A 27,802-nucleotide genomic window follows, 5' to 3' on the forward strand; every position below is an offset into this window, starting at 1 on the left:
AGTAGTCTCAAAGCACTTATCCCGTCGCTGCTTCCAATGTAGGAGGCTGGACTGGCTTGTAGTGAGTACCAAGGGGTACTTGCACCTTGCACCAGGCCCAGTTATCCCTTATTAGTGTATAGGGTGTCTAGCAGCTTAGGCTGATAGATAATGGTAGCTTAGCAGAGCAGCTTAGGCTGAACTAGGAGACGTGTGAAGCTACTACAGTACCACCTAGTGTCATATGCACAATATCATAAGAAAACACAATACACAGTTATACTAAAAATAAAGGTACTTTATTTTTATGACAATATGCCAAAGTATCTTAGAGTGTACCCTCAGTGAGAGGATAGGAAATATACACAAGATATATATACACAATAGCAAAAATATGCAGTATAGTCTTAGAAAACAGTGCAAACAATGTATAGTTACAATAGGATGCAATGGGGAAACATAGGTATAGGGGCAACACAAACCATATACTCCAAAAGTGGAATGCGAACCACGAATGGACCCCAAACCTATGTGACCTTGTAGAGGGTCGCTGGGACTATTAGAAAATAGTGAGAGTTAGAAAAATAACCCTCCCCAAGACCCTGAAAAGTGAGTGCAAAGTGCACTAAAGTTCCCCTAAGGATAAAGAAGTCGTGTTAGAGGAATAATGCAGGAAAGACACAAACCAACAATGCAACCACGCTGGAATTCCAATCTGGGGTACCTGTGGAACAAGGGGACCAAGTCCAAAAGTCACAAGCAAGTTGGAGATGGGCAGATGCCCAGGAAATGCCAGCTGCGGGTGCAAAGAAGCTTCTACTGGACAGAAGAAGCTGCGGTTTCTGCAGGAACGCAAAGGGCTAGAGACTTCCCCTTTGGAGGACGGATCTCTCTCGCCTTGTAGAGTCGTGCAGAAGTGTTTTCCCGCCGAAAGAACGCCAACAAGCCTTGCTAGCTGTAAATCGTGCGGTTAGCGTTTTTGGATGCTGCTGTGGCCCAGGAGGGACCAGGAGGTCGCAAATTGGACCAGGAGATAGAGGGGACGTCGAGCAAGACAAGGAGCCCTCTTAGCAGCAGGTAGCACCCGGAGAAGTGCCAGAAACAGGCACTACGAGGATGCGTGAAACGGTGCTCACCCGAAGTCGCACAAAGAAGTCCCACGTCGCCGGAGAACAACTTAGGAGGTCGTGCAATGCAGGTTAGAGTGCCGTGGACCCAGGCTGGACTGTGCACAAAGGATTTCCGCCGGAAGTGCACGGAGGCCGGAGTAGCTGCAAAAGTCGCGGTTCCCAGCAATGCAGTCTAGCGAGGTGAGGCAAGGACTTACCTCCACCAAACTTGGACTGAAGAGTCACTGGACTGTGGGAGTCACTTGGACAGAGTTGCTGGATTCGAGGGACCTCGCTCGTCGTGCTGAGAGGAGACCCAAGGGACCGGTAATGCAGCTTTTTGGTGCCTGCGGTTGCAGGGGGAAGATTCCGTCGACCCACAGGAGATTTCTTCGGAGCTTCTAGTGCAGAGAGGAGGCAGACTACCCCCACAGCATGCACCACCAGGAAAACAGTCGAGAAGGCGGCAGGATCAGCGTTACAGAGTTGCAGTAGTCGTCTTTGCTACTTTGTTGCAGGTTTGCAGGCTTCCAGCGCGGTCAGCAGTCGATTCCTTGGCAGAAGGTGAAGAGAGAGATGCAGAGGAACTCGGATGAGCTCTTGCATTCGTTATCTAAAGAATCCCAAGAGACAGAGACCCTAAATAGCCAGAAAAGAGGGTTTGGCTACTTAGGAGAGAGGATAGGCTAGCAACACCTGAAGGAGCCTATCACAAGGAGTCTCTGACGTCACCTGGTGGCACTGGCCACTCAGAGCAGTCCAGTGTGCCAGCAGCACCTCTGTTTCCAAGATGGCAGAGGTCTGGAGCACACTGGAGGAGCTCTGGGCACCTCCCAGGGGAGGTACAGGTCAGGGGAGTGGTCACTCCCCTTTCCTTTGTCCAGTTTCGCGCCAGAGCAGGGCTAAGGGGTCCCCTGAACCGGTGTAGACTGGCTTATGCAGAATTGGGCACATCTGTGCCCAAGAAAGCATTTCCAGAGGCTGGGGGAGGCTACTCCTCCCCTGCCTTCACACCATTTTCCAAAGGGAGAGGGTGTCACACCCTCTCTCAGAGGAAGTCCTTTGTTCTGCCATCCTGGGCCAGGCCTGGCTGGACCCCAGGAGGGCAGCTGCCTGTCTGAGGGGTTGGCAGCAGCAGCAGCTGCAGTGAAACCCCGGGAAAAGCAGTTTGGCAGTACCAGGGTCTGTGCTACAGACCACTGGGATCATGGGATTGTGCCAACTATGCCAGGATGGTATAGAGGGGCAATTCCATGATCATAGACATATTACATGGCCATATTCGGAGTTACCATTGTGAAGCTACATATAGGTAGTGACCTATATGTAGTGCACGCGTGTAATGGTGTCCCCGCACTCACAAAGTCCGGGGAATTGGCCCTGAACAATGTGGGGGCACCTTGGCTAGTGCCAGGGTGCCCTCACACTAAGTAACTTTGCACCTAACCTTTACCAGGTAAAGGTTAGACATATAGGTGACTTATAAGTTACTTAAGTGCAGTGTAAAATGGCTGTGAAATAACGTGGACGTTATTTCACTCAGGCTGCAGTGGCAGGCCTGTGTAAGAATTGTCTGAGCTCCCTATGGGTGGCAAAAGAAATGCTGCAGCCCGTAGGGATCTCCTGGAACCCCAATACCCTGGGTACCTCAGTACCATATACTAGGGAATTATAAGGGTGTTCCAGTAAGCCAATGTAAATTGGTAAAATTGGTCACTAGCCTGTTAGTGACAATTTGTACAGAGAGAGCATAACCACTGAGGTTCTGGTTAGCAGAGCCTCAGTGAGACAGTTAGGCATCACACAGGGAACACATACATATAGGCCACAACCTTGTGAGCACTGGGGTCCTGGCTAGCAGGGTCCCAGTGACACATAACAAAACATACTGAAAACATAGGGTTTTCACTATGAGCACTGGGCCCTGGCTGGCAGGATCCCAGTGAGACAGTGAAAACACCCTGACATACACTCACAAACAGGCCAAAAGTGGGGGTAACAAGGCTAGAAAGAGGCTACTTTCTCACAATCCTGTATCCCAATAGAAATCTCTCCTCTCCCTTTCCCAGACCAGTAACATGCTGGGGTGTATGAAAGAAATATCATTAGGCCTGAACCAGCCAGTGAACCTAAAAGTCCTATACCTTAGATTGGCGAGTGTGCTCCCATAGATGGCTGATGAAGGGGGTTCGCGAGAGGGGAAGTGAGAGTTTAAAAGCCATAGGTTCAGCTTCAACTGTTTTGTAAACGAGGACAGAGGGATACTGTGGGTTATGAGTTGAGGGTGGGAAGGGTAGAACTCCAAACCTTGGGTGCACGGACAGTCGAAAATAGAAATAGTATCAGGGTACATTTTAGGTCTGCTGTTAGCCATGACGTTTTGATTTTACTAAAATTATATGCAGAATATACTCCCCTGCTTTCACCCAGTCTTTTGCATCCATTGGTCTATTATTGTGCCCTTCCCATTTCTCTTCAGCCAGTTACAACATACATCACAAGGCCATGGGTCAGCCCACTTCATCAATTGGCTAACTTCACTGTGAGTTATGACATTTTGCTCTTTCACAAGGAGCACATCAGCACACCAAGTAGTGCCCTGATTTTTTTAGATAAAAAATATTTTAGCTTTTAGCGAACGGTTTTGTCAGTTTGAGATGGACCTGGCAATTTAACTAAAACTTAATGTTTGCAGAAACCATGAAAAATCAAGCAATGACAAAGCCAAAAGATTGGCAGCTAACACTAGACCTTTTGGCTTTGTCACAGAGACACTTTTGTTCTGACTTATAAGCCTACTATAAGAAAGTGGATATTTATATATTTATTTATTGTGGGCTTTTTAGGTACAACTGGCAATTTAGTTTACCCAAATATTATGTTTATATTGCATTTATAATGAACTATGCTTAGAAATAGTGGTGCACCGATTATTGGAATTAAATAATTATATCTACCATGATGCTGTTCCTTTAAAGTTAGCACTTTAAAAAAACATGTAAAATGAATGTGATATTTAAGTAGTCACCGGGGACATATGTGGCCCTCAGTCGGTATCTGAGAGTGTGGCTAGGTTCTTGCAGTTAGGCCCCGACCCAGGGGTTGTCTGGTTCTGTTTTGAAAATGTCAGAAACAATCGTATAGCCCAAAAAGCTTTCTGAATGTTATTCCCAAAAATCTGGCAGTTTCGGGAATTTATTCTGAATCCACATACCTATCGTCCTACAAATGTGATGATCGAACACTACAGAACTGTACATTATCCACCCTAGAGATGGTACTGAGGCCTTCTTGTCTATGTACGTTGACGGGGTCCTCTTGATTAGCATTATTGCCATAAAGTATTTTAATAGCATTTTGAATAACCATTATTTAGTACTTGCACTACAGGTGTGACACACCAGTAGCGCATATATTTATATATATTTATTTGTGTGTGTGTGTGTATATATATATATATATGTGTGTGGGTATATATATGTGTGTGTATATATATATATATATATGTGTGTGCACACACACACACACACACACACACACACGCTCTAGGAGAAGCAAGCAAGGTGCCATCAGTGCCTTTCTTTGGGGCATGCAGAAAGTGCACCAGAGGAGAACCAGTGTTGCAGGTATGTATGCAGGAAGGCCAAGATTATCATGATTTCTTGCTTCTCGTAGAGCATGGGATTTAGCAGCCGTCCTCAATTATTACCATTATGGCATAGAATATCACAGCCACGTCCCTTCCGCTCATTATGCAGTGTAGGTGCAGGACATGTGCTTCCTAGTAACACCCAATATGTTGTGTCCTCTATTCCTCTGCAGAGCGATGTGTTGGTGGTGAGTTGTGACCTCATCACTGATGTGGCGTTGCACGAGGTAGTTGACCTCTTCCGAGCGCATGACGCCACGCTGTCCATGCTGATGCGTAAGGGACACGAAACTACCGAGCCGGTGCCGGGACAGAAAGGAAAACGAAAGCCTGGTAAGGAGGAAGCAAAGTATGACCTGAGTAATGATGTGGAGTTGCCAGTTCTGGCATCGGCTTACACATGCTCTGAAGGGTAGGAACCTCCAGCTCAGCCAGTGTGGTATATGTTTCTGTAAGCACTGCCCGGAGGTCTCTCCCGCCGCCTGCTAGTGGGCACATGCATTACTGTGACCTGTTAAGGCCTGAAAACACACTTTGGGCCCGTTCTTTCAATTACTGTGGTAAACTGACTCTCATTTGCTGTCCTGTGACTTCTGAGTGATGTTATGAAAACAGATGGTCACGGTTGTATCATTTTTACCCATTAAGGTACCAAGCGGTCAGCATGACGTCCTCTTCCAGTTACTTGGGAGTTCTCTTCAACTGCTACATGCAGCTTTCCTTCATCATAGTGACTGCACCGCTTGGCCCACCCATGAAATATCCACAGGATTGATACCCACCTCTCCTGTCACTGGGCAAAGACAATGATAAAGAACCTCCTCACTATTTGTTCCCTTCCCCAAGACAATTCTCAGAGTGGTCACTCGTATGCTGCTTGCCTTCCTTGCATCAGGCTCTTGTCCTCCCTGCAATTAAACCAGATTAGTTTGTCCCTGTGAGCCCTTTACAATTCTTCAGTGTGGTCTTTCTGTCCATGTTGGATCTGCCCCTGAGCCCATGCTCCTACCTCATTCTCCTTCTACACCCAGAACAGGACACTGATTGCTAGCGCAAACCTGCCTTGGCACTTCCAGACCTCCTTTGTGGCGTAAAGATTCAGGTCTTATGTTCGCCTTTCTGCTGCACTGGAACAAAGTCTCACACGAGCTTCATCCCCTGGTGCCCAAAACATTTAAGATGGTCCAAGGACCTCCCTTAATCCTTGGAAGACCTTGCTCAAGATCTCACTTCACCATGCCGTTGCGGGCATGTGTCGCGTCCCTCGTGAACTATTTCCAGACAGGATCTTTGTTAATACTAAACAACTACTAGCTGTTTATATTGTTGTGGAACTGTATGTTTTGTTCTGTTCATTGTCACTCTAATAAAACTTGGTTTTCTTTCCTGCATTTACTGTTTTTCCTTAAGGATCCCATTATTATCATACATACTTAGTTTCCTCATGAAAGGTATGAGCAGTACATAAATGTGAAACTGTAAAATGTCTGTCAGTGGTCCAGGGAGCCTTGTGTTTGAATCTCCGGTCCATCCCTAAAGTAAGATTGTCACCAAGCCTGATTTTCAAGGATTTGGTTTACTTTCTGGCAAAATGTTAGTATTTTGTCTGTTCAACACAAATGTTCTTATCTGATAAAGTTTAGTGGCATCTCCGGGCTGTGCCTCGAAATGTTAAATTCATGGCAACATGGTCCGGAAAGAGATCTTCAAAAAATGTCACTGACCATGCGGTTTCAGGTGACGTTGTCATAAGCATAGTCAAAGTTAAACCCATTTTGCAGATAGTTGATATCCTTGCAGCAGACAGTGCTGAATTCCAAGTTTTATCTCGCTACAGTGAAAACAGTAATAGGAACTACAAAAGTCTCACAAGCTCTGATGTACATCTGAAGCTCATTTTGTGTGTACAGATTGCTGTGTGTATGAGAGGCTGCCTTGTTTGTCCCAGAACAGCAGTCGTAGTTCAGAGGTTATGATAGTTAAAAAGCAGTACTGCTCCATTTCCAGTATGCTGGAATAGCTCCATCTCGCGAGAGTACTGGAAATGCATGGCAAAGCCTACATGTAATGACCAAAGATGTATGCCTGGCCCTTCCACAGACCCCATTGTTTCTAATCCTTATCGAGTTCCTCACCTTTAATTTATAAGCTCGTTACGACGTGTTTAAGCTGCAACACATCCTTGTTTCTCAGTTTCTGTGCATGGACTGCATGGATTTTCAAAGATGCGAACTACTGAATTTTTGTTCCTTTGCTGATCTTAACCCATGAAAGAATGCTTCCAAAACTATAATTGCTCTTTGGTTTGTTTTGCCTCTCCTAAAACATTGCTGAATTCAGAGGGTTTCTTCTGTAGACAGAATCTATGGTCATGTCCCTTTAGCTCTCTGGTGGTGATCTGCAACACATGCCAGTCTGTACATGTGTTTTATTGGTGAAGACTAAGGGGAAAGGGACTGAACTGGAGGAGGGTGTGGAAGCACCAGCTGCTCCACAGCTCTGTACATAATGCTAAATTGCCTTCTAGGCAGGACTAGAGGGAAAGGAGCTGTCAATGGCTACTTTATATTTCCCAGCACACAAAGCACGCTGCTCACATACACACAAGTAGGTTGGCAGGGTAGCTGCAGGTGCATGCAAAGGCAATGTATTGCAGTTTCTCAGTCGCACACCCACACGCAGACCTGTTAACTGAATTATCTGCTGGGCGAGCAAAGACAGACAAGGCTGTGGGGCCTTGGCTAGGAGGCAGAGCTTTGCTGGCACCAGTACAATCTCTGTAACCTCCCCTCCCTAACAGCAGAAACAATGGTATCTGAGCTACCCTTCCATGTCCTAGGAAAGTTGTGAAACTTTTGATGGATTATGACAGTGCAGTGTCTCCACTAGTGACCTGGAACCAAACTATGTGTAGAGTTTTCTAGATCAGCTTACTGCTCACTGTACGATAATGTCTCATAACTGGGTGGCAATGTGACATGCATTGGTACAATGTGAGTACGTGCACAAAAAGAGCACATGCATAGGTGTAGAGGCCCCTGCTCACGAATACCACAAAATATTAACGATGAGCAGTGTTATAAAAATTCCTTGTGGTATTTATACTCCCTGAAGGTGGAATGAGGCGTCTTCCATGTTTGTAGTATTTAACTGAAATATAGTAGTGTGTGGAAGGCCAAAGTTGTGTACAGAATCTCCTTGGTCACTTGGTAATGAATTTATTCTTCATCAAGGTTCATGACATCTTTGTTCTAGATGAAGATTTGCTGATTAAAGACATCCATCACAACTTTCTCCCTGTAGTGGATTGTAGGCCCAGGGTCTTTTTCAGGGCTTGTGGTCACAACAGTAAGTAAATCGAGGTTTCTATCTAGCATATAAGGTTGCGTGAGTAAGATGCGATCTGAAAGGTGGATTAGGTTTTGGTCTGCCACAGCTACCATCCAGACCACACAAACCTTAATTTATCTCTTTGGCACCAAAGTCAGCTGTTTTTGGCACAGAATAATCCTAAACACTTGCAGTTATTTATGTGGGAGAATTGTTGTCCGAAAGCGTCTCCCAGTAACACAACTGTATGCATGTTTGTAACGTAAGTCCTTTTGCAGCTTTGTTGGAAGACCTCCTCAGACCTCCCATTGGTGTACACCACTCATAAATGCCCTTAAGCTACAATTATTAATGAGGTTCTTATGATATATTAGTAAAGACATGCACAAATGGAGTAACTTTCTTGGTTTCCCAACACTGTGGACTTTGGCGACAAATTTATTCCAGTTACAGATGTTTCCATCATTGGGACGGGTTTATCTGAGGTTTATGATAAGCAGAAGAATCTAAACCTATATCAACTCAATGTCATTTATTGGAGTTTAGCAATGCTTGGGTATTAATCCTAAATTGGCCAAAATTCTCATATTCGTGTTTTGCTGAATATTTGTTATATTTGCTTATCTGAAGCTGAAAAGTTAAAATTGGTGTTAGTCAAATGCTTTTTTAGACATATCATCACTTTAGTTTGGAAGCTTGAATGAAAGTGATGCAAGTTGTTGGTTTCATATGTTCTGGATTTAACTAAGGTATCTAAGTGAGTTGTGCTCATCAAAATAAGAGAAACGAGTCACATGAGCAAACAATGTCAGTGTGTTTTTCATTCCTTAATGACACCCTCTTGAGCTCTGAAGCACGACAGGGTTTTGAACAACTGTTAGGTCAAAACCAGGGAAATCAGTTCACTCTTAATATCAACTTTTTTGGAACTCTGCCTTATTTCGCCATCCTTTCACGCTTCTGATTACTTGGTTCATGCCAGGTTAGTGTGGAGCCTTGCAATCCAAAATAGTGAATGAACCCTTGGCTCCCATAGGAGAAGGTAACCTTGTGTCTTGTTCATCTAGAAGGCTTGCATTTGACCTCTGAATGTGTCCAGAGATAGATATGTTTGTCAAAGCAAGCACCATCTTTACTACACGTCATTGGAAAAAGGCCAGTCCTTACCTGTGTGACAGGCTGCATTTCGTTAGGAAGGAAGAATTGATTTGTCTTCTATCCTACCCCTCAGTGACTAGAGCATACACAAATTTCAAGAGTTGCATGATCCGTATGGTCCTGGTAGCTCTGGCTTGGACCCACCATTTATGTATTTCTCTACTACACTGATGCTGTGGCTACTGGCCATTGATAAACAGCGCCTTTCATCCACCGAAGGCTTTGTTAATTTTTTTTAAAAAAATCTCTGTTGAATTGTTTTCTCAGAACACATATGTTCTCCCCCATCTGATTATTATACCATACCCTGGTACATAGCCAGTATTTCAGCAGTGCACACAGCTTGAGAGCTCAGATGCAATCTTTCTCAACTGTGTCAAATCTTATGAGAGTAATATCATTACATAACCGAGGAGAAGAAAGCACAAAAAGAAACATTGTGATAAACAAAACTTTGTTTATCTGTTAAGTACATAACGTTCCTCAATCCTCAGTCGTGTTGTTGTGTATGGTGAGAGGGAATTTGTTTGTAGGATCTATTCATGAGGGATCATTTAGATAACATTGTTCATATCGTATGTCTGCCTCCAGAATGACTATGATTTAGTTATATGGACTTTTTGGGGGATTTCTGCTTTGTTGCTAGTAAAGTGTGCTATTCAGGGCTTGGGTGCATTCTAAGTCCTGTTTTTGGTGGCTTCACTGTTGTCTGTACTTGACTTGTTTTGTCCCACAGTGTAAAATTACATATGTGTCCTCCTCCTAGCTTCTGAAGAGGTTTGAGGCAATAGATTTCACTTATTTGCATCAAGCAAGTGATGTTATTTAATGTTTGAGATTTTTTTCCTATTCACAGCTCTTCTCCCACATGAAAAAAACTGCCTTGCTTTGAGTTTCATGTTACCGCTCCAAATGTGATACTCTGCTCCCCTCAAATGAATTAATACTGCCCTTCGGCAGCATGTACATTGAAGAGCAACATTAAGATGACCTGTGTGGATCTGAAGCAATCTTTCTGAGCGTGAAGTTGCATACTGCCCGTTACAATTCAGTGCTGCTGATTTCCTTCCAGCATGGGATCAGGCTAGGATGAAATTCTGCCTCATGGGTTTGACCCAGTTAGCTGACAACTGCGTCTGGGGTTCTTTCGCCCCAAGATCATTGATCGGGCAGCCTGATAGGCCGTCTGAAATAGCAGAGCTGCCCAACATTCCAAAACTTTTGGTGGTAGACTGGCTAGACTCGCCACAACACCTTGTTGTGGGCCATGTTTCCTAGCCTTTCCCACTTACCAATCTTATGTAGATTTGATTTGTCCCAATTAATCTTGTATCCTGCATATTGTTCTGCATTGAATGAGATCTTTTCTGGTTCTCCTGTAACCTCTAGCAATCCCACGGTGTCTGCTCTTGCTCTGACTCTACGTGCCAGTGGCTCCATGCTTAAGGTACACAGCGGAGGTGACAGTGGGTACCTCTGCCCCTAGAGTATGCTGTAGAAATTGCACCCGTGGCCTGGAAGTTAAAATGAACCCATTGTGCCATCCGCTACTGTTGCAGTGCAAGCATGGCTACAGGCCTACCCTGTGTAGCCCAACTGCTGCAGTGTAACCTGAAATGCAACCTGTTAAAATAACCATTTTGACTAGTAAAACTGCCCCTTTTAAATATTAGTATGGCAGCATGATGTAAGCCTTATAGCTCACAAGGTAGGATGCATGGTATTTAAAACTGGGGCATGTAGAAAACAAATATTACCTTGATCCGACAGTGACAAGGCTGAAAAGACTATTTACTGTGGCAGATCTAGATACCCTGCATAGAAAACCAGAGTGCAGATTAAAATACTAATTATTGTGTATCATCTCTCTGGTTGCTGAAGAACCCTACTGGTGTCAGTTTGCCTGACGCTTTTGCCTCATTTATCTTATTTAGGAGGTGTGGATCCAAAAATGGAGACAGTTGTTTATACAATCCAACTGGGATTCCATCTCATCCTGGAGTCTTGCCAGCCTGTGTTTGCTTCAGGGAATCTGATATCTTACTCAGTGAGAGATCTTATTCTAATGACTCACTACTTTCCTCCCCTGTAGTTGGTACTTCTAGAGCACCCATCTGCTTCCAGAAAAGCATTAATGTATTTTTCTCTGCATGTGCAACTGGCTTTATATAATTATAAATAATATTGTGCAAATGTTTGTACTATTTCCCTCTCAGTTGTGGCAAAATTTCCATCTTCTTTAAGAGTTCACCCCCATTTAAATTCCCCCTCCCTCTTACACAACCTAAGCTATGTGATGCAACCTATTTTATCACCAACATCATAAAGGGCTACATGTGCAAAACTATTTAGCGGTTCTGGCCATTTGTGACCTCTAAATAGCCTTGTGCCATGTACCAACCTTATTTTGCAAGTCACTATTAGGAAGGGGCGTCTAATAGCAAGTGGCACTGGTATGTAGGTATGTTTTGTGACAAATAATGCGGTCGCAAAACATTCACAGATTACCACCAATTTCAAATTGGTGGTAAGCCATTTGGAAATGGGGAGGGGTCCCCACGGAACCCCTTCCTCTTTGCGAATGGTGGCACCAACGTTTCTTCAGAGCAGGTAGAGGTCCCATGGACCACACTGAAAAAATTAGAATAAAACTTTTCTTTCTTATTTTTGAAACGCATCCCGTTTTTCTTTAAGGAAAACGGGCTGCATTTAAAAAAAAAAACTGCTTCATTTAAAAAGCAGTCACAGACATAATAGTCTGCTGACTTCAGCAGGACACAATCCCTATGAGTGCCAACCATTCCCGGTGGGCCATAAATTGCAACCTGCCTCATGAAAATTAAGCAGGCTGGTCCCTTGCGACCCATTTGGGAATCGCTAAGTGTTTGTGTTTTCTTCAAAATATAATGTGAAGTCCATCAGGAGTCCAGTTACTATCTCTTTTCTTCGAGTTCCCAAGTATCTAATCTCCTTTTATTCATCCTGTAGTTGTCCTTTTTTCCAAGTGTGATCTCAAGAGGGGAACTGTCAGATATGCCTGTAGCCTGGTATTCCACCTTCTGCTTGGAGGTGTTCACCCTGTAAAACCTTTTTGAAACACCTGTGTCACCCCACTCCTTCCCTCTCCACTTTTCCACTGTGCAGGCTTGAAACTGCCTTCTTCCCCAATTCTTAAAAGACCTGTTGTCCCCATCCCCTAGTCGTACTCTCCTTCTGAAGACCTCCCTCACAAACACCCCTCCAACCTATATTTATTCTCCTGAAGCATTTGTTGCCTAGCACAAAGAGTAATTAACTTTTGAGAGCAAAACTGTCTGTGAAGGCCTAACTGGAAGGCCACTTACTGTATTGCCCTCTTACGAAAGTTTGAATAATCACCATCATTAAGACTGCGGAATTTCATCCCCAACCCTAAACCACCCAGAGAGTTATATCCTCAGGCTAATCGTCTGCCATAGGAGGGCCAATGCACATTGGAACCCATTGCGTTCTTTCCATGGCCTGTACTAGGGAAACCAGCTGGCCTGCCTGGGTCGAAATATATTTTCAAGTATTTGAAGATCTTTCAGGTGTTGGGTCATCCTCTTCTTCTGAGTCCTGTCCAGTTGAGTCCCTTATTTCCACATCTTTGCTCAGCCAGAGTGTGTTTTTACCCATCCCCCATGCTGCCGGGATGTGTACCTGCTGGGCCCCCTCGGTGGTCCCCTTTCCTCAACCCTGTCCCAGACTGCCTAAAAGAAAACAAATGTTTTTCTTTGGAAGCTAACCAGGAGCATAGCCGGGAACATGAGTATATAGTCCAGGTACATGGCCCTGAGTTTTTGCTTGACAAGAAACGAGGAGTGCTGTTGCTACACTGAGCACTTGTAATCTAGGAACAACAGGATTTTCCAATTTTCAAACATTTTAGTGTTTCTAGATCGTGCATCTCTTACTATAGTGGCTCTGTCCTCATATTTGAGGAAGGTGGCAGTGGTAGGTTTTGGTGGAGTGCTGGGCAGAAGCCAGGTTTTACGTCATGTTTAAAAAATGTAAAAAAAACAAAAAAACAATTGACTTACTGGTGAACCCTCCAAACCCGCTTCATCTCCCAGCATGCTTACAATGCGGATTTTGTTTATTCTTGGCCTCCTTAACCAAGTGTTCTAAGCATCTGGAGGTCTTGGCCAAATGGTCTTGTGCTAGTTTGCATTTTTTGGGGTTTATCTTCCACCGAGGAGCCTCAGTTTTAGCTTCAGCGACCCCTTCTGTGGTTTTACGAAGAGCCTGGTATATCAGGGTTAAATCCACTCTTATTTTGACTATTTTACCCTCTAACACTGACCTAAAGTCCTTGATGGCTACTGTTTTCTTCTGAGGCTAATTGTTCTTTGGCAACCACTGAACTCTCCCTGATGGGGGTGTTCAATGAGGTTCAGCACTCTTGCTTCGCTGGGTCTTTATGTAACTCTATTTTTGCTTGAGATTAGGCATGCTTATCTTTTGCCATTTTGAAACTTTAAAAGTACACCTTATAGGCCATAGTAGCACAGTGACAACATCCCAATTGAGGAAGATGGCCGCAGATGTGTCACATCGTTTTCCAAGGTTAATTGAGCTTGTCTTGCCAGTTCAATGTGTGTCGCTTAACACCAGTTTCGATAGGCGATCACTCCCACATGCTGCATGACCTTTGCTGCGCCCTCCGTACTGCAAGAATGCCTTAAGAAGAAGCTGGCCCTCATGCCCAGTGGTTGTTACATGAAGCTCGAGCCTCAGTGACAAACAGGCAAGTCCTCCTTAATTCAGTAGTGTGCAGCTTATTTACACCTGCCATTTAAGTGCATTTTTTGAAACATAATCCTCGCACAATAGCATGAGCTCTCACCGTAATAGGGTTACATCCTCCCAAAACAAACCATTGTTGTGATGTTTTATCAAATGGTGGCTCCATGCTGGTTCATACTCACGGCCTATGCCAATAAAGCTGCACTTTCGTTCCTCAAGTGGCTGATGCCAGTTAACTTCACATCAGAAATGCTGCATTTTTTGTTAATCTGCGCTGCCGGTTCATACCCCGCTGGCATGTCTTTCCTAAGTAATGAGATGCGGTGTATGCCAACTCCAACCATGTTGACACCAAAATCGCAATAATTTAGCATACACTTTTAAAATTAAGCCAGCCAAACACCCAAGACTTCTGTTAACTGCAGGCTGTCTGATTAGAAAGATACTGGTAGGGCGTGCAGGGCGTTTTTCTTCACTTCAGGCTTAAATTGCATTTTCTCTTAATCTTCCTTTTAGTTTCTTCTGTAGGACATTATAGTAACAGCAGGATGGTGGAGGAGGCACTGTGTGCGTGTGCACTGTTATACTGGGACTAGTCTGAAGGAACGTGCTGAACTGCTGCGTGTGCTGTTGTGTGTCTGAGGAAACACGCACACTTCTGCCCCATCATCATTAGCCCAACTCCTGTATAGCACTGATTAGGAAAGGAAAACTACTGAAGCCTTACTGAGTAACCCATCTTAGAGAGGAGTGAAGATCGTGCTTGCCATCTCCCAAATCTAAATAGAGAAGGGACTATCCTCTTATTGGCTGTATACAGTAAAAGAGCAGAGTCATTTGGTGGCCATTATGGATTGGGGAGCCTTCAGATTAGGGAAAGGATTTATATAGTGATTTCATGCTGGTGCTGGGGTTTTGAGAGCAATTTCGGATGAGAGGTCGCTCACTAGGGATTTGGGGTGTTACTGGTGGATATTGTTCTATGCCATGCTGAGTTTGTAATGCAATTGCTAAATATATGTCTGAGTGTATTTTTGAATGCTATTCTGAATTTGCTGCCTGTGTATTTTTATTATTGTCATGCTGAGTTTGTTGCCTGAGTATATGTTCAGTGCTGTTCTTTATTTGTTACTTGTTTAGGTAATGTCATGCTAAATTGGCTGCCTGAGGATATTTTCAATATTTTCTGAATTAGTTACCATTGTATATTTTTAATGATGAATTTGTGTATGCAGGAGAGGATGTGTGTACGTGTAGTGTCCCTGGTCCTGCGTGGTATATAGTGGAGAGAGAGCGAGAAGGTACTTTATTTTGGGAGGAGTGGTTCTAAGCGTATGTAGTATCCTGTAGTACAAGGATGAGCAAAGGTTGAGAGATACCTTTTGCCTACTGTTTGAGTGAGGGTGAGTGGAAGACACCCGTCAAATTCTATTCTATGTAGTGTCCTGTTGTTTGGGATGAGCAAGAGTTGAAGTTACCTTTTGCCTACTTTTGTTATACGTGTGTGAGGGTGATAAGTTACCCATTTTGTATTAGAAATTGAGGTTTGGTTTCAATTTTATGTAGTACCCTGTGGTGGATGGATGGGTTGAAAGGTACCCTTTGCCTACTGTTGTTATGCATGAGTATGGTTGGAAAAGACCTTTTTATGAATTGCTACCTGAGTATACATAATGCCTTGTGTTTTGGGGATGAGTGAAGGTTGAAAGATACCTTTACTTGGTTTACTGCAGCGAGGGTTGGAAGGTACTCTTTTATTATGTGCAAGATGCTGTTGGTTTGTAAGAGACCTTTTGCTTACTTCTTTGATGGTGGTTAAAAGATACCCATTATGTTTTTTTTAATTTTCCTTAAGGAGAGGAGATGTGTTGTGGCTTGAATTCTTGCTATGCGGAATTCCACTCCTTAGTTACCAGTTAGTTCCATGCTGCTCGGTGTGATGTAATAGAATGTTCTTGGGCTGAACAGCGAGGTTACTGCTCCTGTTGGGGCATTTACATAGGAATTTACCATCTTACTTATTACCTGTAACTAAGGCTTTATTCTTCAAATAAACTTCATCATAAAACCTATGTTACATGCCTACCCAGAATTAATCTTTGATTGTAACAGCCAACTTCTCAACCTAGCTCACTTCCCCACTCCAGGAGCAGCATTTAACACCCTCCCCACCACCCCACCCGGTATAATGTTCACTGTGCCTCTTCCAAATTGTAGGGACCAAACGTGACTCAATGCACCCTCTCCAGTCCTCTCCCTTTTCCAGGCCTTTGTTTCCACTGTGGTCAAGGTGCCTCCTGTGTCTGCTCCCTGTTTGTGTTTGTTCCACATTGGGGACTCAGGGCAGCGTTGAGTTTGCTTTGACCCTCTATGACCCGTCAAATCCCCAAACTGACAAGAAAAAAGAGATGGGCCCCCCACACAACGTGTTAAGGCATTACCCTGGTTCTTGCACTTGCCCCTAGCCAAGCATGACAGTTTGTGTAGCTTCCACTGGGCTCCTAGTGTCAGACATACCACGGTTCAGTCTGTCACACCTTGTCCTTGCAGGTCGAGCCCTCGTGATGACCAAGGCTCACTGTGCAGCAATCCCCTCTTCAGACACTGACCCCTGAGTGGGGATGGCGGGGACTAGGAAGGAGGGGGGGTGTGAACAAAGTTTTTTTCAGTGTCTCCCACGCCAATTTAGGTCACTAGGTGCAAGAAACAGCAGCGGAAAGGAAAGAAAAGCCACTGGAGCCCCTGATCCCTGAGAAGGCTCCCTGTCCTCACCTACACTTGGTGGCTGCTGGGACTACTGCTCCACTCCACACAGCTATCTCTGCAGCCTCCAAAGGTCTCACTCTCCAGCCGCCATCTAGTGAGGTGTTATACGTGCAGAGGAAGTGCACTCTGAAGTTTCCTCTCTGATGGCCACACCAGGGACAGGCAAACACTCCCCCGCCTGTTCACATGGAAACATGGGAGATGGCTGACTTACCATCCACTCAGGACTACCAATGACTCAGTATTTTATCAAATGGTGGTTGAATGTAGGGTTGACGCCTAGTTGTGTGTCAGCCATCTTGGTCAGCATGCCATGCTCCCACGACAACTGTACGCTTGAATGTGTAGCCTGTCATGACCGTACATGGTGGGCATTTTCATCTTGCACCATTGACCCTGAGGTCCTCAAACCCCCTTCCCACATGACTCCTCCCCAATGAGGTTAATGTTAATGATTGTTTTAATTAGCATACTCTTCGCTATTATCTGCCTTTCTAAGTTTAGCTTATCTGTAAAGATATGTTTTCAGTATTTTCCTAAAGAATGAATGATTGTTTCTGGTGTGCTTGTGGAAAATAATTCCACAGCCAAGGTACTGTATAAGAAATGGAGTGTACTCCTTGTTTGAGCCTATTGTATGTGATCTGGAGCCTGGGCCTGTGATCCATCTGCAGCTCTGCTGTTGTGTTCAGGTCGAGAAGGAGTGCCCTTTGGGTGCAAGAAACAAACTGACTGAACTTGCTCCTGTGTGTGACTTGAAGCAAGGGCACAGGCAGACTAGCACACTGTCGAATTGGCTTTGCAGGTTTCTTGATGAGATGGCTTACATGTTTTGTCATTAGTTTGTCTGTACAGGAATGAGGTAGGACTTTGTGTGTGGTCCGAATGTAACAATGTCTTGTTTTTTCCCTGTCTCCATTCACGGTCGCCGAATTCATCAAAACATTTTTTGTATTTTTAGCGCTTACTTCTCTCCACCCACTATGGTGTGGTAGCCTCCGACTTTGTGCTTCATGTCCTGCTCTTCTTTAGATTCGGATTTACCAATGTTCCTCTGTGCACCTGCACTCTGCCTTTCTTGCTCAGCCAGATGCTGTACATGCTTGTGTATGAAAAGGCATTCAAGTAAAGAGCATACCCTCTTGTTATTGAAGAAAGACTACTGACTTGCTAATAACACAGGCTCTCTCATCTTCTAGTGGAAGAACGTGACTTCATTGGAGTAGACGGCTCAGGAAAGCGACTGCTCTACATGTCCAATGAGGCCGATGTGGAGGAAGAACTTGTGATGAAGAAGTCTATCCTTCAGAAGTAAGCATGGAGGATAGAGGTGGCGCCTCGGGTGGGATGGTGGGCTAACAAACATGAGGGGTGTTATTAAGTTCATAGGAAAGAAGGGGGAACTGGTGGGCAAGCTACTTATTTTCTTTTGGAGTGGAAAAAATATATATTTGGCTGTTCAAGCACCCCTTCATTTTGTGCTCCAACAGTCCTTTGTGTATGTTAATTCTTTGTTTTTTTGCCTTCTTTTTGCTAAATGTTTCCAGCACCCACAAAAAAATCTGTCAAATGGTTCAATACTTAAGGGTGCGGCAGAACTTGTCACATATGGCTACCGAGTTCATAAAACATTTGGAAAAAAACAGACACCAATTAAAAAATTGACATTATTCGCCCCAATCGATCCACAGCCAGAATGAGCTCATCAAGATGTCTATACTACATTTCTACCTTTGTCTGTTTTGTGCCATTATTTAGCGTAATCTCCATTACTTGTTTAAGAGGCGTCAAGTCTGTTATCACTTTCTTCATTGGGAAGTCTAAATAGCCTCATCAGGCATATCATCCTCTGAGCCGGAACACTGTGTCAGGTGCTTATCCCAACGTGATGTCAGGATGGGCAGCTCAAGGTAACTGCATAGCACAACCTATTACTTGTGAGGATGTAGGCCTGACATGCGTTTGTCCACCTACTTTTTCTAATCGATTGAAAGTAAAGCAAGCTGAAGGCCACTCACACACATTGCAAAAAATACCAAAGGCATTAGATACTTTTCAGTACCTTTGGGATTGGGAGTTGAGCTATTTATTATGGAATTTACATTTGGGATGTGTTCTATTGCCCCCAGTACTTGGGCACAACCTCGACAGTAGCAGGGCATTGACTGTATTGGCCAACTCGCACCATTCCACCTTTGTGACCTATATGTTTTCACTAGCAGTGCACTGTTTAAGACATTTAAGTTGAAGGCGTGTCTTGAACTCAGCTTTCCAGTACCCTTTAAGCTTAACCTCACGGCCTTCTTAAATGTTTCATAGCAGCATAGTAAGCGACTCTGATTTTGCAAAAGTATCTTACATCTGCTTTGAGGACTTGATATTCCAATGTGTATGGAAATAATGAGCGAAACCTTTTCTTATATTGTTTGTTACTTCAGGCTAGCTAATTTACATGTGCAGATATTTCATACCTTGTCAGCAATATGCTGTACCCCAATGCGTCTGTGTTCAAGTAGGCTTGATTCCTTGTCAGTCTCCGCTATGTGAGGTTCCCTCAATGCTACTCTGTCCGTTGTCTGCCCAATTTTTGTAGAGGGGTATTTCATGAGAATTTGCATTATCAAGTTTGTGTTATGTATTACAAGTTTTTATTTTTAAGTTGGTGGACTTTCATATACAAATCCTTGAATGGTTTAGAACACTTTAAGGCAACCCCAAGGCAGACATTTGTTTTGGACTGTGGTGAGGCTAGATAAAGATCAAGAGCAACAAAAAAAACGTATTATTCAGACAAAAGTGGCTACCTACAGTTGACTACATGGTGCAATGTATTATTTATTGTGAAGTTTCATTATTTGTGCAGTGTTAGATAAAGTTGTGTTTTCAATTGAAAGGTGCCATGTTTGACGTAGGTTGTCCTAATTTATTGGTTTATTTTTCACTTGTAATACTGCTAATCTTCTCTCTTATTTTTTTTTATTTTTTTATCAAGCTCTCTCAAGTACTAGTTAAAAAGAATGCTAGGTATTCCTCTACAAGGTGGAAGAGGCCCTCCCGAAGCCACTGTGTTCTTCTCTCAAATGTATTTTCCTCTCTTCTTTCTTCCCTTGACAGGGGTATTTCAATAATTTCTGACTGTAATAGAATCACTCTCCCTGCTGTCCCTCTCTCCCCCGGAGTTGGCACCAGCACACTGGCAGGAGGGTAGGTAGCAGGGCATGAGAGGGTCAGCTGCACGTTCAGCATGTTCTTTTTAACTAATGGTAGAACTCTTGCTAATCCATTCTCTTGAAAAGAAAGACACAAGGTGAGAGTCATTTTTATCCCTACATCTGTTCATTCAAATTACCATATCATAAGGAAGGACATTGCACCACGTCTTGATTACTTTTGAAGTGTATCCACAGATTTATAAAAAATTTAAAATACATCATCCTTCTAAAATTTTGCTCATTATTAGAGACTGAAACCTATTCTAACAAGACTTACATCCACTTCTAATAATTCTTCTGATGAAGAGGGATTTAAAAATCACACTGCCGTTCGACGTTTTCCATTTTGTTCATTCCACTCTGGTTATAAATCTGTATATTTTTCTCTTTATTTTTAGCTACTTATTGCCCTCCTATCGAATTTGCATTCACGCATTCGGCTCACCATTACTAGCCTTCATCGCGATACATAAATCATTTTCTGACTATTAACATCTTTAATTGTTCAGTCTTCTTTGTCTCATCCAGTACGATGCGTCTGTATATCTATAAAATACATTCATACACTATTCTTTGAGGCTCTTTCTTTCCCTTAATGTCCTGTTTTTTCATCATATATTCCAAGAGATAGTCTGACCATCCATGTTTTTAATATGCTCTCCAGAGTCAATTGTTACTTTCCTTACACAGCAGAGATGCTAAGAAGGCCTTCATCTGCATAAATCACTTATACAGACATTATTGTTTTAGTCATGAAGGAAGGTTTACATTCCTTATCTCCCCTGCCTATATTAGTCTATTCTACATGTCTTCTACAGAAATCAGTTATATACGGATTATTAATTTATTCTAGATGGAGCTCTGCAATGAATAACTCCCCATCACATACCCTTCTGATGTTAACTGGCTAGTCCACATCTACTTTGTGTTCATCTAAATGATATTGTCCTATTCAGCAGGTGGTGTATTTCTCATTCCCTGGTGACACATAGCAAAGGATCTCCAAAGGGCCCTAAGTATTTATATATTCAAGGTCGCTTCTTTCCTAACTTTAAATACACTTGTTAAACTCCTCCCTGTTGTGGTTAAATAAAGGTACACATCTCAAATAATCTCTGTTAGCATTAAACTAAAGACTTGGATGCCCCGCCCTTTTAGCAGGAGCCTTTTCACTCCCCCCGTGTCTAACATTCACACACATCCAGTACACAACCCCCCCCCCCATGCCCTCCAGCCACTCCACCCTTTTTTTTAAGCTTTGTTTATTGGTATTTGTCAAATGAAGTACAACTCTTGGATAGGAGTAGTATCTCTTGTTGCATGGTACATGCGAAAGTTCCCACATTTCAGCTGGTTCCCAATCAATTTTAAAGTTGTATCGCAACCCTTCTGGGTTTACTGATGGCATCCAGCATATTCAGTAAATACATAAGCATTCGCTTAGTCTTACAAGAATTACCCAATTTCAGTTAGCAGTCATTCGCTATCATCCTTAATATAACCTTTCATGCCATTAACACAACTAAAGGGAACATGTAACAATGCGCTCGAGGAGCAACTCCGTGCTGTAGTGCAAATGAGGTATTCAAGACTAGCCGGGCTATCTGAGTTGGGGGATCAGTATCCTCACGGTTACCCCTCCTCCTCTCCAGTAGTGGAGTAGAGTTCCCCCCGACTGGCTAGGAATATTGTCTAGCGTTTACTAGTTGAGGCAGTATAAATGTAGCGGCGTCAGAGCAGTGGCCTCTGCCCTCCTACCCCTGGTAATAAACACACCGATTGATCTCTGCTGAATAACATGGGTTACATCACTTCCCCTATGTTCCATCAATTGGGGATGGGGCCCACTTCTAGCCAGGCATACCCTCCTCGACTTCCAGGTCCCCATGTCTCTGTGTCTCCCATGCCTCCAGTACCTCGGCCCACAAGGGGGCAATAGAAGGTGCACGCACCCCCCGAGCCTCCTCTCTCCGCAGCATGTGTAGTTCAGCCTGTGCCCAGGTTGATACATCTCGCCTCCAGTCCACCAGGGCTGGGCCCGCAGGGGATTTCCAGGCCATGACGATCAGACGCCTGAGCAGTATCAGGGCTAGGTCGAAGAACCTGCTGCCAAGCTTCCTAGAGGTGGGCCTGGTGTATAGCCCCAGGAGGCAGAGGGAAGGATCCAGCTCCAGCCGCTCGTCTAGGATGCTCCCAAAAGCTCCCAGTGCCCCCTGCCAGTACAGCTGTATCCCGGGGCACCCCCTTGTCATGTGGTCAAAATATGAATGTAAAGAATAGCACCTGGGGCATCCCCTGGGTTCGCCGCCATATATTACCCTGAGTCTGTGTGGAGTGAGATACGTTTTACCCGCCACTCCATCCTGTCGGAACTTTTCTAAACTGGATATTGTAACGGAAGAAGCTAAATCTGGTAAATGCCTACCAGAGTTTTGGTGGTTTCATCAAACTGTACCAACTTTGTTAGCAAATGAATACTTCTTTGACTAGTGGCGGCCAGTAATTTTAGGAGGGAGGGGGGCTGGTGGGAAGCACACTCACACTCATTCATTCACACACACACACGCACGCACGCACGCACATCCATTCACAACACACATCAACATTCAAACATACACGCATGCACCAAACATTCATTTAAAAAACACTCACACTTACCTTCAGCTCGGAGGTCCCAGGAGGGTTGGGACTGCTGCCTTCCCTCTCTGGCTGACCCTAGGTCCCAGCCCCAAGTCACAGAGTGGGATGGGGTCAGTGAGACTTCTGACCCCACCCCACCCTGTGACGAGGTGTCACTGATTGACACTCACCCTGGGCGCTTAAACCTGAAGCGCCCAGGTCGGAGTCAGTGGTGGTGCTTCCCCTCGTCACTGAGGAGGAGGGCCTCGAGACACCTTTGCTGAGCCGAGGAGGTCACGCCCATACGAGCTGTGACTTCTTCAGCCCAGCAAAGTTCAGCTCAGGCAGCCAGGAGTCTGCGTAAATCGCACCTGCCTCGCTCCTGGCTGCCTGAGCTGAACATGAAGAGTGTCTGTCAGATTGACCTTTGCTCAGCCTGACAGACACTATTCTTGAGGAGCGAAAGGTGGGTGGGGCATGACCCCCCCCCCCGCCCTTAAGGACGTGCCACGGCTGTTTTTGACCCCACTCAATTCTACCCCCAGGGATGTGCGTGGAATTGAGAATTCCACTAGTAGGCTAAGTCTCTGCCTAATTTTGTGCTATGCCACCAGATTCAAGCTAGCCTGGCTGATGAAGGGTGATACCCTGAAACCAGTCCGAGGATGCTTGTTTCTGGTCCAGGGAGGACCTAGCCTGGCAGTTCGGGCTGGACTGTTCCCATGGGGAACAGCGTCAAGACTGATTTGCATATGGCTGGGACCAAACTGGAATGGCATTGCAAGCAAAAAAAAATGATGGATTAAACCCAGATCTGTGACTGGGGGTGAATGTTTGATTGGTTCTGCATTCCGTCCATCATCTGTTGTTTTTGAATTTGGATCCATCAAAAGGTGGCAAAGGTACTTATTGTAAACTCAAAAATGTTTCTCTCCCCTCTTAAATTTTGCCTCCCACCCACATTAATAAGCACAATACCTTAAACACCTGCAACGGCTGTAACTTGTTAACTGCCAGTTACATTTTATGCAGATTGATAGAACAGCATCCAAGATATTTGCAAATGAGAATTTTGTTGCACCCCACTTACTTGGTGTACTTGTAATAGTGCCCAAAACGTGACATACCAGTGAAAAAGTAATTTTTCTAAACTTTTGACAGATTTTGTGCAGATTCATCACACAGTGCCAACATTTAAACATGAACAGTTCTTTGCCCCATCCCCTGTTTTAACCTGGGTCTCACATTAATGAATCCGAACGAATACGAACATATCAACAGTGACCTCAACCTGCTAAGAGTTTGCCAAATGCCAAGCGTATTCGTCAAATGGTGCTACAGTTATAAACAAATCAATAAATGCCTTTTCAACTGTAAAGGTATGCAAAAGGGTTAACCCTTTCAAGTCCACGTGGCACCTTTTATCAAATGCTAATATCTCAGACTACTCAAGGGACTCATGCCAAACCTCAAAAAGCATGATTTTTGCTAAAGTTATACATTAATGCCAAGTTCACTTTAAAAACGTTCAGGGGTTTTTGTTGTAGTGAAGAGCAATTTTTTCTTTTGGGGGGAGGGGGGGTAAAATGGGAAAGCACACCTCCCCCGCCCACCACTGTTTCACTATTTTCTCCCCCACTGTACTGCACCCATGGGTATACCGACCGGGATGATAAGATTGTACTGTGGACCAGAAACATGAGACCTTTACCCCCAGCCACTTGTCTGAGTCCGAGGAAGAAGATGAGTTGTGCATCCGGGGGTGCCTGCTTTACTTGGGCGTGACTTGGGTGGCACTCTGTACTGGTTTAATGCAATCCGTCACGGTTTTATTGGGGCTGCGCCACTCTGGTTGTGTGCCAGAGCTGCATGGTCTCCCGCTGGCATTTGGCAGGGCAGAGTGGGCTGCCCAGCGGGACGTGAGCATGACAGGCCTTCGTCCTCTGGCAGACCTCGTGCTTTTCACGCCTGGAAGCCGGTGAGCCCCTAAATCTCGTCCCTCTGCACGTTGCCTCTTGGCAGCCTGCCTGTGTTTCTCTAGTTCATCCCGCGGTGGTCCCCCCTCTCTTGTATTCAGAGCGCAGGTCTGCAGACGAAGACTTTTGTTTTTTGCTCCCTGTTGTTGGCGTGCTTCACTTGCCTGCTATTCTGGAGCCCTGCCCCGGTGCCTACCCCGCCGTTCTTCCGCCCTCACCCCGCTCCGCCGCCGCCATGTTGTCTTACGTGGTCTGTGGAACCCTGGAGATGAGCAGCCGACTCGGCCAGGCTCCGCGCTCCGACTCCTTTCAACAAGATGGGATGCACAACTCATCCCGTACTTAATAAATCTGTAACTTCTACTAATGTGGAGGGAGCTGGCTGAAGCTAGTCCTTCAAGAGGGCTGGCAAGGACATCTGCGCTAAGCTTCTGTGCCTCATGGGATGAGCCCTGCTAAGGAAATAAATTCTGCTTGAAAAGATCACGTGTCACACATTCCTAAATTTTACAGAAGCCTTTGTCAGGCCCACCTGGGCTGCAGTCCTCTTAATCCCTCGCATCATAGTGCCACTACAGGATTCTGCATGGGTAAAGCAAAGGCGCTTTAGTGCTCAGACTGCGGGCTCATTCAGATGTGACTCTCACTTCCTGCTGGCACAGGCCAGCAGTGCCTGACTGAAGTATGTTCATCACCCCGGGCTCTCACCTTACCTGATTCCCAATCTCACCCAGCTCTCAAGAACTGCAGTCTGTTTGTCTCACCTGTGCCTGATGTTCTTCTTTACCCTGTTCTCCTCCTCTCATTTACCCAAGTATCTACTGTAGCGGACTGACCCTCATTTGACTCTCTATCATTCCCAAAATCTGGGTCTCTGCTATAGCAGATCTGACAATGTACTGGACTCTCCACACTACACAGTCCTGTACCACATCCTTCCCAGTTTTCCACTCTACCTGATGCTCCATCTCAGGTGTGTCCACGGAGTTTCTTGTTCTTAACTGCAGGTTACTCTTCTTCTTTTAGCACCTGGTTGCCCACTCTACCCGACTCTCCCGTAACAACCTCTCCGCCATGCAGAAATCTCCACCGCCTACATCTTTCTAACTTAGCATACTCTGATCCAAGGGTTGGATATCCACCATGGCTGCTTCCACCACACCTACCTATAATCCCACCCACCTTCCTTACCCAGCCCTCCACATAAGAGAAGCATCCGTACCGGTTATATGTGTGTGTTGCTTGGATTGTCAGTAATATTCTTTAGGCACCGACCAACCACCTAAGTACCCATGATCAGAATGTATCTGATATCTGTAGCTTTCTCCACCGGTACACTGGTACCCAGGAACATACCAAAGTTGGGAATTCTAATGGGAGATTTGATTATGGCATTAATTCTACCTTCAACCAGTCTCAAGATTTGCACAAACAAGTGGAAATGGCACTTGGGGAGGAGGGGGTTTGGGGGCCGTCAGCGCCACTGCTGGATGTAATCTTGAGTTCTTCATCTGGAGAACCAGACTAGAAAAGTGTGGGTGCAGATACTGGTGTAGTGGTTTGTGTTTTTGTGTGTGAGTATAAAATAATTCAATGAAAGTTGCCTTCCACAAACTAGTAGTGAAGCTATCCTCATTCCTGGTGGGTAAAGGTGGGTATTGCACAGCATGTTGGTATCTGTAGAGTGGCAACGACTCTTTCTTCGACCTTGAAATCAAAGCATCAGTTCCTCATCTGTGGTTTTAAAAACTGTCTTTTGAATGCCAAAAATTAAATGGGTCAGATATGTCTTGGCCTGTATTTTTTCCGCCTGTGTAAACGTTAGTTTTTACACAGACATGCATGCTCTGCAATGCTGACCTCTACCATTTACGTGCTGACAGTGGACCCAGAGCTGGGTTTGCAGAAAGCCAGGAATGATCACCCTGGACAGGCCTACTTGGCTACAAAAGGTCCAGCAGGAACAGCTTCCCCGTTGTGAATCTGTTACCATCTGTTCAAATGCTCACAAACAAAACTGCAATTGCAAACCACATTGATCCGTACCAAACCGAATCACACCCCTTTTACGCAGATTCAGTGCGGGTTCCAAACCTGTCGTGAGAGTCGGAAATGCTTTTCCAACTCACAAAGTTGATTGAAACCCATTTTGGAACCACAAACCCTGTCATTTTGCTTGTTGCAGTGCTTGCAAACCCAAACTGGCTTTATAGATGGGCCCATACTTTCTAAAACCCCCCATCTTTATTTTAAATGTGGTTTAAATAAAGACCCGATTTATTTGGATTAAAAGCAAATGCTATAGCAGTGCATCTGTAATACCGTAAGTGCGGCTGACTCAGGTGCATGTATCTTACGCCACCATAGTTTATTCTGAAACAATTTAGTGCAGCATGTATGTTTAGGTTTTTAAAACTGAGTATTTGAATCCCCAACTCACTGAGATGTGTGTTTTGGCTAATGCACATTGCACAGTCTTTTCCTTGGAGATACTATTAAACTTATTGTTCTCTGTCGACTGACTGTGCCCCATCTTCCTTTCTGTAGAAAAGAATAATAGACCTTATCCCTTATGCTGGACGGCAGGTTTGTGGCACTAGTTCAAAGACGAGACACCTCATGGCTTTCAAAATGTGTGGTTAGAGAGCTTTGCGCTTCAGCAGATGGACTTTAGGTCTAGCACGGACATGCTCCTGGTAATCACTCTGTAGTCAGGACCTAGCCAACCCATACTTCAAGGAACCTCTTTTTGGGCCTAGGCCTATCAAACGCATGTTGTGTGGTCTCACCATTAAACTAGGTGCAATAAAAGCAGGGTTCTTGTAATCACTAATTAAAGTAGGGCTGTGGGAGTCATGGCACTGGAAATCACCTGTGACGCTGAAGGTCCAAAGTTCCCTGTCATCACTGTAACATCCTGCAAGGTTTGGCTTTTCTTCCTCAGTGGCTTACTGTTTTATAGAGTTTTCGCCTGGGGTGTAGTCTCTGAAAATGAGACGATCAAGGCAGTGACTCCCAGGACCCATCAGTAAGAATCGAAATCGTCCTCGTCCTGAAACTCAGGGTGTAATCTTCCTGACTGACAAATATTGACCACACAGATGGTAGCAGTGTGATTAATGGGGTACTATTGTATTTCTGCACCCCTAAAGGTGACCATTTGGTCCTTTTAAAAAAAAAAAGCACTGTGGCGGAACATTGGTCATACCCAAAGTGAACATATGATTTAAAACAAAC

The 27,802-nt window shown here is 44.6% G+C and overlaps 1 protein-coding gene across 2 annotated transcripts in view; it reads left to right on the forward strand.

Annotated features, from left to right (window-relative positions):
- The window catches only part of EIF2B3 (eukaryotic translation initiation factor 2B subunit gamma), a 295,364-nt gene that overhangs the window by 49,496 nt on the left and 218,066 nt on the right, over positions 1 to 27,802 (forward strand). For both annotated transcript variants that reach the window (XM_069232821.1, XM_069232822.1), the window contains exons 4-5: positions 4,911 to 5,070; positions 17,958 to 18,069. In XM_069232821.1, coding sequence (XP_069088922.1) covers positions 4,911 to 5,070; positions 17,958 to 18,069 — 272 coding nt within the window. The remainder of the gene's footprint in view (positions 1 to 4,910; positions 5,071 to 17,957; positions 18,070 to 27,802) is intronic.

Source organism: Pleurodeles waltl, chromosome 4_2 (genome assembly GCF_031143425.1).
Source record: "Pleurodeles waltl isolate 20211129_DDA chromosome 4_2, aPleWal1.hap1.20221129, whole genome shotgun sequence".
NCBI classification, from domain to species: Eukaryota; Metazoa; Chordata; class Amphibia; order Caudata; family Salamandridae; genus Pleurodeles; species Pleurodeles waltl.